This window comes from Pithys albifrons, chromosome 18 (genome assembly GCF_047495875.1).
Source record: "Pithys albifrons albifrons isolate INPA30051 chromosome 18, PitAlb_v1, whole genome shotgun sequence".
Lineage (NCBI taxonomy): Eukaryota > Metazoa > Chordata > Aves > Passeriformes > Thamnophilidae > Pithys > Pithys albifrons.
Window position 1 is genome coordinate 14,705,460 of NC_092475.1, and position 12,166 is coordinate 14,717,625.

Consider the following 12,166-nt stretch of genomic DNA (forward strand, 5'->3'; position numbering starts at 1 on the left):
ACAGGGGCAAGATGAGGGGAGGAGGCCAGAAAGCCTCCCCCTCCCTGGATGGAGGGACAGAGCTGCAGGGGGGTGAGAGGGGCGACCCACAAACAAGGGAGGGAGTCAAAATTCAGGGCTTGTCCCAGAAAGGAGACAGAGGGCAAAGGCTGGGTGTGAGAAAAGGGACAGTCAGGGGCACAAAATGGGCACCCACTCGACATGGTGCCCTCTGCCCAGTGCCAAGGATGGAGCCATCCCAGCACTGCACGTGGCCAAGGTAACACACGTTGGGAAGCCCTCCCACAGCCCCCCACCAGCACTTGGGATCCCCTCTCCTCTGGCATCTTCTCTCTGAAGAAATGGGGCAGTGGGAACACCAGTCCCCCAAATCAGTGCTTTTCTCTTCCAGTCCCATCACCCCCAGTGCTGCTCCCCCAGCACCAGGTCCTGTAGCCTTTATCAGCTCGTCATGCAACTCATCAGGCTAATTACCGATGATTAGTGTTTCTCAGGACAGATAACTGCTAATAGTGCTTAGGTAGCACTATGAACTTCCATCTTACAAGGAACCAGCAATGTCTGGGCCCAGGACCAGCACAGCATCCGGGGACAGCAAGACATGCCCAGCCAGGAACTGCCCCAGAGCCTGAAAACCACCCCAGGCCAGGCTGGGGGGTGCCAGCAGCTCCAAGCAGACACCAGCTTGTCACTAGATGTCCCCAGCACAGCCACACCCGGAGAGCGAGAACAGGAGGGAGAGAACAGGGAGGAACTTCATCCTCAGCCTTCCCAGTGCAGCTCATGAGGCACTGCGGCTGCCCAGGAGCCCTGGGCTGCACTTGCAGGACACAGTGGCTGTGCCCACAACACGCCCCTTTTCAAAGGTTAAAAAAAAAAGGGAGAAAAGAAAAAGGGTTGGTACAAAATTCCCAGTCCCAGCTTTGCCCAGCCTGCTGTCAGCACCTCGCAGGCTCAGCAACACACTTGCTGCTCTGGACACAACATGCACACATTCAGCAGGAACTCAAGGGAAACACGGGGAAGTTGTGGAAATGCTTATAGATGAAAAAAAATATAATCATTAATAAATCACAAATAAAGGGAAAATGTTTCAACAAAAAACTTGCTAAACAGCACCACAGAGATTTCTACTGGCAGCATCCAGAATGTCCTAAAATGGAAGAGGAGGGTCCCATTTTTTCGATGTGATAAAATGTCACAGACACCAGGTTTCCAGTTCATCTCTGCTTTGTCCTTTCTCCCTGGGCAAGGCAGGGCTCATGCTCAGGACCAGGAACCAGAAAGGGCCCCCCAAAACAAAAAGAATAAAAGGTGAGGGGGAAGAGATCAGAGATTTCAGAGAAAAAGCTTTCCATCCACAGTCCTTAAAATAGACACCAACATTTAAAAAAATAGGTATTCTCTTTCTCTTCCTGAAAAAACTTGTGCTGGCTGGAGCCTTGTTTGCAGGAGGGAGGAAGAAGTCAGCAGGTTTTCCAGGGGGGCTCCACAGTGATGGCTCTGGCACGCGGCAGGGATAGGTCGGCACTGCTGCAAAGGTCTGGTCACAACTGTCACCTGGGGCACCATCCTTGGCGGGCAGCACATCTCCCAGCAGGAGGATGGCAGGATGGGACAATCCTCCTCCCCACCTTGGCTGACGAGAGACACCAGAGCCCCCCAGGAGGGCGGAGTCCCCTTCTGGGATGGGCTGGTCAGGGGGGCACAAGGCCGGGAGAGTCAGGCACCCCCAGGGAAGGGCGCCCTGTGTGACGTGGCCCAGGGGGGTTTATTTGGAGGCTCCTGGGGGCTCAGTGTGGGGGGACAGGGGCAGCTGCCCACTCTGCTGCTGCCGCTCCAGCTCGGCTGCCTTCTGCAGGGCCACCTCCACCAGCAGCTGGAAGCTGCTGAAGTCGCCCCCGAAGAGCTCGGGAGGTGTGGGCGGTGGCGTGTTGAAGAGTCCGGAGGTGGGGCTGGCGGCCTCGGCCCGCGCCAGCAGGGTCAGGGTGCTGCCAGTGGCACCCACTGGCGCTCTGGGGACAGGGTCCTGCTCCGCTCGTGGGCCAGGGGGCTTCTCCCACTCAGGGCTATGGGTGCTCACCACAGCCAGCGCCTGGGCTGGGTGGCACAGTACCTGTGGGCACACTGACATTGACAGCACTTTGGAGGCGCCCGTGGGCCCCACGGGAGGGACCACCAGCACCCCAGAGCCGGCCCCCCGTGGCACAGCCACATCTTTGCCCCCTCGGCGGGAGATGGTGAACTGGTTGGGGTCCTTCCCGTCCTTGCGCAGCATGTCCGGGAGCAGCCGCCTCCGGGCATTGATGAACCAGTTGCAGATCTGGGAGGAAAGAGGAACACAGTGCGGTCAGCCTGGGGCTGCCACATGGGCACAGTACCAGCCAGGGGGCTGCAGCCCCAAGTCAAGCCAGAAGCAGCTCCCCCAGACCCAGCAAACAGCTCCCACACACTTCAGCTACCAGAGGTTCCGCCCCCCAGCTCTGCCCCTCCTTCCCGCGGGGCTCTAGAGGCAGAACTACTGCTGGCACCCACGGAAACCCCAATACCAGCTGCTTCCTGCCTGGCATCGCCTGCCCGGGCAGCCCCTTCCTCCCTGCACCCCTGTCCCAGCTGCCCACAGTGCAACGCTCCCCCCCAGCCCTGCCAGCCCACCCTGCAGGGACTGTGCCCCCACGGCACCAGCTCTCCACTGCAGCACGTGGAGTGAGCACAGCCGGGGAAGCCTCGGGGCCCAGCCACCCTGCCAGCCACAGCATGACTGCACAGAGCCACAGGAGCTGCCGTGGCTCCTGAGCGGAGCTGCCTGCCCCGGGATGGACGGGCTCAGTGCTGACCCCCACAGCACAGACCCAGAGTCCCACCCCTGCCTGTGCCGGGGTTCAGGCAGGTGAAGCAGGCACAGCTCGGCACTGCACAGAGCCAGCTCAGAGCCCATCCTGCAGGCCCCCCGCCTGGGTACAGTTTTCCCTTCTCCAGGTGACCCATCCTGTGGCTTGGCATGTCCGGCCATGTTTCCACACTGCTGCCAGTGCCAATGTGTCGCCAACCTGGACAGAAATGCTGAGGCTGCCAGAGCCATGGATGGCAGGAGAGCAGCACAGATGGAAACCCTGGATGGCAGGAGAGCAGCACAGATGGCAACCCTAGAAACCATCATCTGATGGAGCTGCAGCCTCCCATCCCCTAAGGGGGCTGGGACTGTGACTGCACAGACACATTCCCATGCCTCCTGCCCATGAGCAGGGTCACAGCTCACGGCAAAGGTTCTTCCAAACATCTGTACACTGGAGAGGCTGCACCTCTGGCAGCCCTTCGGAGCCTGGCTGCCATGGAGTCAGCCTTGGCCATGAATTGTTTCAGCATCTTTCTGTAAAATGCTACATTAAATAACTGCATTCTTACCAGAAAACAGAAGAGAATAAATCGGGGGGAAAATGTGTGATCTTTCCTAAATCAACAGCTATGGAAAATATTTCCCTCAAGGAGAGAGAACTTGCCACAACTTCAATCACAGCAAGATCTCAGTTGTCTTTAAGACAATATATGGCATTAAAACTCTAAAATAAACCACTTGCACTTCCTTTTCCCTTCCAATATCACCCATGCAACCCTTAGCCCTGTACCCTTGACATGATACTGTGGCCATGCACTCTTTTACCTAACTGGAGGGCTGCATTGCCAACAAAATGCCTGACAAAGCCCACAGCACTGAGAACTCCCAAAAATCCTGCCTGTCACACACTGTGCTCCTTCCAGCATTCAATTCCCATTGGGGAACATGGCACAGAGACATGCACACACTACCACTGGTGACACCACGTGGTGTCACCCACCCAGGAGCTGGGATATGCTCCAGCTTTGAAGCAGCTTATTGTTTTTCTAACCATGGCCATCCCTTTACCCATCACCAGCAAACACTGTCCTGTCCCTTAGAGCAGTGTCTGTTCCCCCACCACTGTGAAAGCAGCACCCCCTCCATGGGGAGGAAAAGCCCATCCATCCCCACAGCAGGCACAGGCTTGGAAAGCTGCTGTCTGGGAAGCCTCAGTGGGAGCAGGTGACACTTTCTTGTCTCCCGATTTTCTGCAAGGGAGACACATGGCTTCCCAGTCTCCCTGATCCCTGTCTGCCAATCCCTGGCTTCAGCTCCCCAGGCCACTGGAGCAGGAAGGGGGATGCACAAAGAAACAGCCCAGGGAGTTGGCCAGTGCTGCAGCAGAGCCCTGTGCTCCAGAGGCACTTGGAGGGGTCAGATCAGCACCAGCAAATTGGATCTCACAGCCACACAGTGAGGTGTCCCACTCCTCCAAAACCCAACAGCAGATGGAGCATCTCCATGGCATCCTGCTGCATCCCTTCAGACAGGACAGAAATCCCAGTGTAAGCCCTCAGGTGGCCCTGGGAATGTCGCCAGGCTGCCCCCCCCTGCCCAGGGGTACAGAGCAGCCCCCTTAGGGGCACATGTTGGCTGGGGAGGTCCAAGGGGGCAAACAATAGCCAGCACATGGCAAAGCCACACCTCAGCATAAGCCCACGTGTGTGCCAACCCCCTCCTGGGTCCCACAAGGCTCAGGACACAGACAGTGCCAGTTCCACTACCACAAACCCTGGGGTAACACTGTGCCAGGCACTGCCAAGCCAACGTGGGACAGGACAAGCCCAGATTCCCACAGCTGCAAACCCATCACTGCTCCCCCACCACTCTGCCTCAAACCCTCCCAGGAGCTCCAGCCTCTCCCTGGAGCAGCTGCTGGACACACATCTGTGGCACAGTGAGCATTTACAGAAATACATTAGAATTAATAAGCAAGTCTGCCTTGCTGGCCAAGCAGAGGGAAAACAGACAGCCCTGCCTGCACTCCAGTGTGTGGGGCAGCTGAGCCACAGAGACAGGAGCCAGAGGTGCAGAGGAATCTCTAGCAGAGGAGCCCAGCTGCAAATCTACGGGCCCTCGCCTGTTCCCCACACCCCATTGTATCCCCAGAACCAGAGAACTGAGCGAGCCCCCATTCATCTCTCGCCCTACCAGGCTGAGAAAGTGGGGACAGGGACAGGGATGGGGCACACAAGGCTGTGCATGAAGCACAAGAAGAGGCAGCTGAACACAAGCCTCCCAGACACTGTAACCATAAGCAGGGAACACACCAGAGCAGGAAGGACAAACACTGCTCACCTCCAGGGCTGTCCAGGGCTTCCGCCTGGGCACCTACCATGACACCCCAAGGAAAACACCAGTCAGGAGCACAACAGAGAAAGTCCTGCCCAGGAGTCCCACCTGGCCTCCCCTTAAGGTAATGGGGATGCACATGTTACCAGTGTAACTGGGGCCAGGTGAGTCAGCCAGTACTTAACAGCCCACCTGGGCTCAAAGCCCAACCCAGTCCCTCCCTCCTGGGATGTTAAAATCACAGAATATACTGAGCTGGAAGGGACCCATGATGTTCCTTAAGTCCAGCTCCTGATCATGCCCAGCTTCAGGGCTGTTCCCTGCCCAGTTCTGTGTGCAGAGAACTGTCACCCTGGCCTCTGCTGGGTATGTCCATGGGAGGATAAAATAGCATGCCCCAAAACCCTCCTACCTATGCAGCTGTTACTGACAACAGAGTGTTGTTTAGCTTGTCCCCACTCCGGTCCTCCCTTCGTCTTCCTGCCAGCCAAAATTCTCTGTTCTAGCAGTGCCATCGAGCTGGTCCCCAGGGCTCAGACATCTCCCCAAAAGAGCCTCCCGTCACACAGGTGGCTTTGCTTTCCTCGCCTCCTTGCTACCCTTCAGAGGCGAGTGTTCCCAGCATGCCAAATCCTTTGGGATTCTTGGTGGGGTTCTCCCATCCCACGCAGTGTCCCCAGCAGGTGGGGGGCTGGTTCCTACCTGCAGCACAGAGAGGCTGGTCTGCCCTGAGAGGCTGAGCTTCTCTTGCTCCGAGGGGTAGGCGTTGAAGCGGTGCTCGTACAGCCAGTCCCGCAGTATCTTCACGGACTCCTTGGGCAGGTTGCCTCTTCTCTTCCTCTTGGACTGCAGGGGGTCAGGGGATCTGGCCCCGTCCTCCTCCCCCGGGTCACTGTCCGACATGGTGGAGCTGCCCGTGGGTCCCTCCTGGCTGAAGCCTGGCAAGAGGGAACCAAAGCGAGTACCAGTCAGTGTCTGGCCGGGGGGGAGGGAAGGGGGCTCCCACCGATCCCACATGCCCTCTAGCAGGGTTCTCACCCGCTCTGGACCCGGCCAGGGGGTAATCCAGAGGCACCGAGAAGAGCCCCGGGATGAGGGGCAGCTCGGGGACACTGGGGGGGCACCGGAGAGGGGAAAAGAAAAATCAAGTGGGAGAGGGGGGGCGCGGTAAGGAGGGGAAGTTAAAAACAAAAACAATCTCAGCAGGAGAAAGAGGCCGAAGCTGGAGAGTGGGAGAGGAACCACGCGGGGTCATTGTGTGGCGGGGATGGAGGCGGGGGCGGCTGTCAGGGGCCGGCCGGGCCGGGGGCTCGGCTCGGGGTGCGGGGCTCGGCTCGGGGTGCGGGGCTCGGCGCGGGGTGCGGGGCTCGGCGCGGGGTGCGGGCCGGGGCGGGCTCCGCAGACCCTCCAGTCGCAACAGGTATCGCGGCGCGGGGCCGCGGCCGCCGACACAAAGCGGGGAGGGCGGAGGAGCCGTAAAGTGTCCGTGCCCCGCACTCCGCCGCCGGCCCCGAGTCCCCCCGGCCGGGCGAACTCCCCCAGCCGAGTCCCGTCGGCGCGGGGCGGGCGGGACCCCCCGCCCGCGGCTCCCGCAAAACTTTGCGAGGCGGCGGCGCGGCCCGGCCCGTCCCGCACAAAGGCGGGGGCCGCCCCGCTCCCCCCGCGCCCCCCGGGATCCCTCCCCGCGCTCACCCCCGGGCCGCCGCCGCCGCCTGGGCGCTCGCATGGGCCGCGCCGGGTCTCGGGGCCGGGGCCGGGGCCGGTGCGGGGCCGTCCCGCGGCGGCGGGCGCGGCGGAAAGTTTTGGGTGGGCGGCGGTGACAGATGCCGAGACAGAGTTCCCTTTGTTCCCGAGGAGGCAGGAACTCGCCGGGCCCCCCGCCCCCGGCCCCGGCCCGCCCGCCCCCGGCTGTCACCGGGCACCGGGGCCCCCCCGCCCCCGAGCCCCGGCCGGTACCTGGCGCCGGCCGAGCCCCGGCCGAGCGGCCCCGAGGCGGGGATGGGGCTCGGCCCCCGCTCCCGGACACGGCCCTCGGCGGGAGGGGAGAGGGACACAGGGAGTCCCACAGCCCACGCTCCCGCCCGCCCCCGCCGAACCCCCACTCGGAGCTGCACCCACCCGGGGACACCCAAACAGGGATACCCAAACAGGGATACCCTCACAGGGGTACCCACCTGGGGACTCCAATCCAGGGGCTCCCACGCGGGGCTGCCCATGCTGGGACACCCCACAAGCTCCTTCCCCTTGGCTGAATCCTGTCACTGAGCAGGTGTTACTGGTGTCTGCAGGGGACAGGGACAGGCCTTGGGACAACAGCTGTGGGGGCAGGTGTGGGTGACAGCCCTGGGGACCTCAGACCACCATGAGGCACCACCAGTGGTTTGTTTGCTGTCTTAGCAGATGGAAAATCTGAGGAAAAGCTCAGCACATCACTGCTCCCATGACAGTGGAAGGTGTGTCCAAGCAAAGATGATGACCAAGAAAGCACCAGGTGGAACCCTCACCATGCCATGGCCATTGGGCTTGGCAAGATCTCTGGAAACTCTTCTGGGCTGCTCCTGCTCTCCCTGTGCCTCTCCATCACTACAGCAGAGCCCAAGGTCACCTTTTGAGTTTGGGGGACCAAATTACTCTGTTTAAATTCAAGCCTGCTGCTGGTCTGGGATGTGGCTCCCACAGGATTTCCCCACTACAGTTCTGTGCCTTCCTGTGATGCAGGGCTGGGTCACACCATCACCCTCTGCCAGGTGCTCAGCTGAGCCCAGAGGGGACGTGTACATCGTGGACACCCTGGAATGGTATCTTCTGAGTACTAGTGCCACATCCCAGCTCCTGTGATGGAGAAATTGTCACCATGGGAAGCCAAGAGGCCTGCCAACAGAGAGACCCCTGTCTTGGGGATGTCCTCTTGGAGGTGCCCTTTTTGGGATGTCCGTTGCCCCTCTTGGGCATGTCCATGCTCATCTTTGCCAAGCCAAGCCCCACACACATATGTGTATCCCCCAGAGACCTGTGTGCTGGTGGGCACAGCACCCCAAGAGTCTCCAATCCTGCTTCATCTCACCCCGATGCAGGAACTGGCCTTGGGACAGCTCCCTCCTCCCAGGCTCCAACACCTCTGCAGGCTGTGCTTTGGCTCCCTTCCCTCCCCTCTTTGATATTTGTGCAGTAAAAGGTGGGAATCTCTTCAGGTATTGAGAAAAGCTGCAAAAAACATTCATTTACTGACAGTTTTTAGTCCAGGCAAAGCAGATTGCATGGTGCAAAAAGGGATTAAATTGGGAAAAACAAAAGGACGATTCCTTAAAGCATTTGTTTAGTTGCTGCTAAATCTTTCATATCCTGAGGGAAACTGTGCCCCAACCTGCTTTTGCTCCATTAAGACCAATGCAGCAGGAGCTGCTGAAGCGCAGGTGAGGTGTGGGCAGGCCTGGGAGTACCCCCCCCCAGGGAGCATCCCCTGGCCCCTCTAGTCCTCTCACACCAGGCTGGCTCCTGCCCACTTTGAACCACGGCCATCCCCTAGCAGGGTGGATTCTTCCTGCCTGTTCTGCTCCCTGTGCAGCCAGTTCCTGCTGGGTGACACTGCAGACCCACTGGACACCCGTGGACACCCCCAATGGTCTGTGTCAGTCACCATGTCCAACCAGCACTATCCTTCCAAGCAGTCTGCTTTTGCTCTCACCTTTTGGAAAAGGCTGTGTTAGTCTTCTGTCAAATTGATTTAACTGGGAAATGGCCATGAGCATCCTCAGCCCTCTCACCTCTCTATGCTCCCTGGATGGTAATATGGAAGCAGCTTTGGAAAAATCCCACTGGGTGCCTGAGTGCAGCATAGTATGGCTAAGCCTCGTGAACAAAGATTTGGGAAGGGCTCTCCCCACGTGGGTGTGCCCTTCCAGCCTGTGCAGTGGATTTTTTAGGTGAGGCACAGAGTGCACAGAACTGTCCCACCCTTCGCTCCTGAGGTTCATCTGCCACGGCCAAGTGAGCCTGGACAGTGACAGTGAAGTCCTCGGGACTAGAACCTACAGCACCTGGTATGGTATTCCCAGGAGGTCTCCCATCCGAGTACTAATCAGGGCTGACCCTGCTCAGCTTCTGAGATCGATCGGCTGTAAATGCCTCCCTGAGTGCAACCTAGGGGCAACCTAAATCCCTGGGCAAACCCAGCCTGGCACAGGAGCCAGGAGGATCCCAGCTGATGGGGAATTAGGAGCCCTAGGGATGAGGGGCCAGGGCAGGGGCTGTGGGGCACCTCCCTGCCCATTCCCACTACAGGCTTGTCCAGGCTGAGCCCTGCCCAGGCCCATTGACATGATAATACTATTAAACTTCAGCAATTTGAACAACAATCAGCCATCAGGAGCCTGAGGGGGTTGCTGGAAAACCAGGGGGATTCTGGGAAACCCAGGGGGATGCTGGAAATCCAGGGGAAGCTGGAGCTCCCAGGGAGATGCTGGAGTCCCCAGGCAGCCTCCCAGGATACTGCTCCATCTCAGGCAGGATTCTCTCTACCCTTTGCCCACCCTGTGATACATAATCTTCATTTTTAGCAAGGAAAATTTTATTTGTGGTGGGCTGTGTTGGCTGTTTGCTGAGGCCATGCCCTTGGGACCACTGCATCCAGCAGTGGGTCCTGCTCCCTGCTCAGGACCACTGGACTCCTGCAGGCTGGGATTCCCCTGGAATCTGGGCTCCAGCACTGGAGGCCCATGCTTGGACACCACAGCCCCCCATCTCCTCCTGCCCCTTCCCACAGGGAAGCTCTGCTATTTCTGTTGTCCTTCCTGGAGACTGTAGAGCGGGACACACCCTCTCTCAGAAGGTACTGCCATACCCTTTGCCTCTCTGATATTGCTCTAACCTGCATCATTTGGCATGGGAAGAGGAGTCGTGGTGCTCTGGGAACACCAAGATGGAGTTCACAGCACTGGAAAAAAAACCATTCCTGGGTCAGGGTGTCCTGGGCTGCACTGGGAACAGTGTCACACCCAGGGGAGGGAAGGGACCCTTCCCCTCTGCTCCGCACAACTGAGGCCATCCCTGGAGCACTGGGCCCAGAGCTGGACTGCCCAGTACAAGACACTGGGACAGACTGGAGAGAGTCCAGCACAGGGCCATGAAGGTGATGGAGGGACTGGAGCACCTCTGCCATGGGGAGAGGCTGACAGAGCTGGGACTGTCCAGCCTGGGGCAGAGCAGGCTCAGGGGATCTCATCCATGTGGATAAATACCTGGAGGAGGGTGCGGAGAGGACAGGGCCAGGCTCTGCTCAGCAGAGCCCAAGGGCAGGCCCAGGGTCCATGGGCACAAACTGACACACAGGAGGGGCCCTCTGAGCATCAGGACATACTTTTTCACTGTGGGCAGCTCTTCTAGATTGACCAAAAAGGGTGGTTATTTGATTAAGTTTATGTACCCCTGCCCTAAACAAACACTTTTGAAGTGAAATGTTGTTTTAGTTTAGTGCTATTTAATACCTTTGAAATTAGTCAGGTCAGGTCAACCTGCTGCCCACACTACTTCTCATGCAGCCCAGGGTACAGCTGACTTTCTGGGCTGCCAGTGCACTTGGCCAAGTCACCCCAGTTTGTCGCTCACCAGGACCCCCAAGTCCTTCTCCCCAGGGCTGCTCTAAACCCACCCAGTCTCTGGCCAGTGCTGGTGCTGGAGGTTGCCCTGACCCAGGTACAGGTCCTTGCACCTGGCCTGGTTGAACTGCATCATGTTCACATGAGCCAAAATAATTTTGGGGTTTTGTAGAATCATCAAGTCCCAGGTTGCTGCAAGCCCTGTCTAGTCTGGCCTTGGACACTTCCAGGGATGGGGCAGCCACAGCTTCTGTGCCAGTGGAACAGTTTTATTTACTCTTCCATATGTACCCCAGAGTCCACTGACAAATTTCCTTTGCTTTTCTGCCTCAGGGTTAAAGGACACCCTGTCCCAAGAGTCCCACAGTGTCACCATGGCCATGCCAGTGACAGGGCTGTTCAGACTCAGCAGTTTTGGCAGCTGCTTGAGACAGAACTTCTGAGTGCCCCACGCTGCAGCCTGTGGCAGCTCCTAGCTGGGGCCAGCTGTGCCCACAGCTGCGACCAGCCAAGTCCATCCCACTCCCAGCACTGTGAGAACCTGGGCTGGTCACACAAGGTGATTGATCCCTTGGGATCAGTGGGGCTGAACATCCCTCCTGGATGCAGCTACCCCCAGAAGACAGTCTGCTCACAGCCCTATCATCAGCCTGCCTGCCCCAAAGTGACATCTGTAAGACATTCATTTTGTTGGGTGTCTCAGTGAAGGAGGTTTTGTAAAGCATCCTTCTGCCCAGAAGCCTTCAAGCCTGGGAATTTGCCCCAGAAGTGGGAGAATGGTATGTTTTCCCTGGCACAGCACAGAACTAGGAAAGGAGCTTGGCATCCATGAAGCTGGAGGTGGGCTAGTTTGGAGTTGCTGCTGCAGAGCACAAGCCCTGTTCCTGGGGAGCTCCCTGGGAGAGTGCAGGTTCAGTCCTTTGTGTCTCTGTGTTCCTGACAGTTTAGTTCCTTTTTCCTGGTGTTAATGTTGCCTGCAAAATAGAAGCACTGAGACCAGGCAGAAGCCTTTCAGTCATGAGTTGTCTCACAGGTAAGAGCATCACCTGGGGCCTGGCAGATCTCTGACAGCATTTGTCCCATTGATCCCAGCATTGATCCCAGCAGCATCTGTCCATGGAGCTCCTACAGACTTCATCCACACTTTCTCAGTACCAGGAGCCCCTCCACTTTGCCCTCTTCAGGTTTTGTGGGTTTTTCATCATATTTCCCCCCTTTTCAAATAAAGAATTGTAGGAAACTCATCCCTCCCTCCAGGGCAGGGAGATGGGCTGACTTCAAGCAGCACTTTAAGACAGCAACTTTGGAAGGTAGAAGCACCCTTGTCAGGGTGGTCATAAATATTCAAATCAAGGGGGCAAATCCCATCCCCGTTTCTTACCCTCTCTGTCTCTTGCCCATC

General features: G+C 58.2%; 1 protein-coding gene across 2 annotated transcripts; it reads right to left on the reverse strand.

The window, feature by feature from the left end:
* Positions 1 to 1,022: 1,022 nt before the first annotated feature.
* Positions 1,023 to 7,000, reverse strand: TGIF2 (TGFB induced factor homeobox 2). 2 transcript variants are annotated; one of them, XM_071572940.1, is made up of 3 exons: positions 6,863 to 7,000; positions 5,873 to 6,108; positions 1,023 to 2,323 (listed from the first exon to the last, which is right to left on the reverse strand). In XM_071572940.1, the coding sequence occupies exons 1-3, from the start codon at positions 6,894 to 6,896 to the stop codon at positions 1,772 to 1,774; spliced, it is 822 nt and encodes a 273-aa protein (XP_071429041.1). In that variant the 5' UTR covers positions 6,897 to 7,000; the 3' UTR covers positions 1,023 to 1,771. The 2 variants fall into 2 exon arrangements, with proteins under 2 accessions (XP_071429041.1, XP_071429042.1); XM_071572941.1 differs by lacking the exon at positions 6,863 to 7,000 and adding an exon at positions 6,209 to 6,295.
* Between the last annotated feature and the right edge of the window lie 5,166 nt (positions 7,001 to 12,166).

Bases quoted from the DNA above. Each gene is read 5' to 3' on its own strand.
- TGIF2 (XM_071572940.1), bottom strand. From the start codon at position 6,896: ATGCGAGCGCCCAGGCGGCGGCGGCGGCCCGGGG. The intron at 6,109-6,862 runs GTGAGCGCGGGG...CCCTCTTGCCAG, and splicing joins GCGGCGGCGGCGGCCCGGGG to GCTTCAGCCAGGAGGGACCC. The intron at 2,324-5,872 runs GTAGGAACCAGC...CTTTCCTCCCAG, and splicing joins CCAGCCTCTCTGTGCTGCAG to ATCTGCAACTGGTTCATCAA.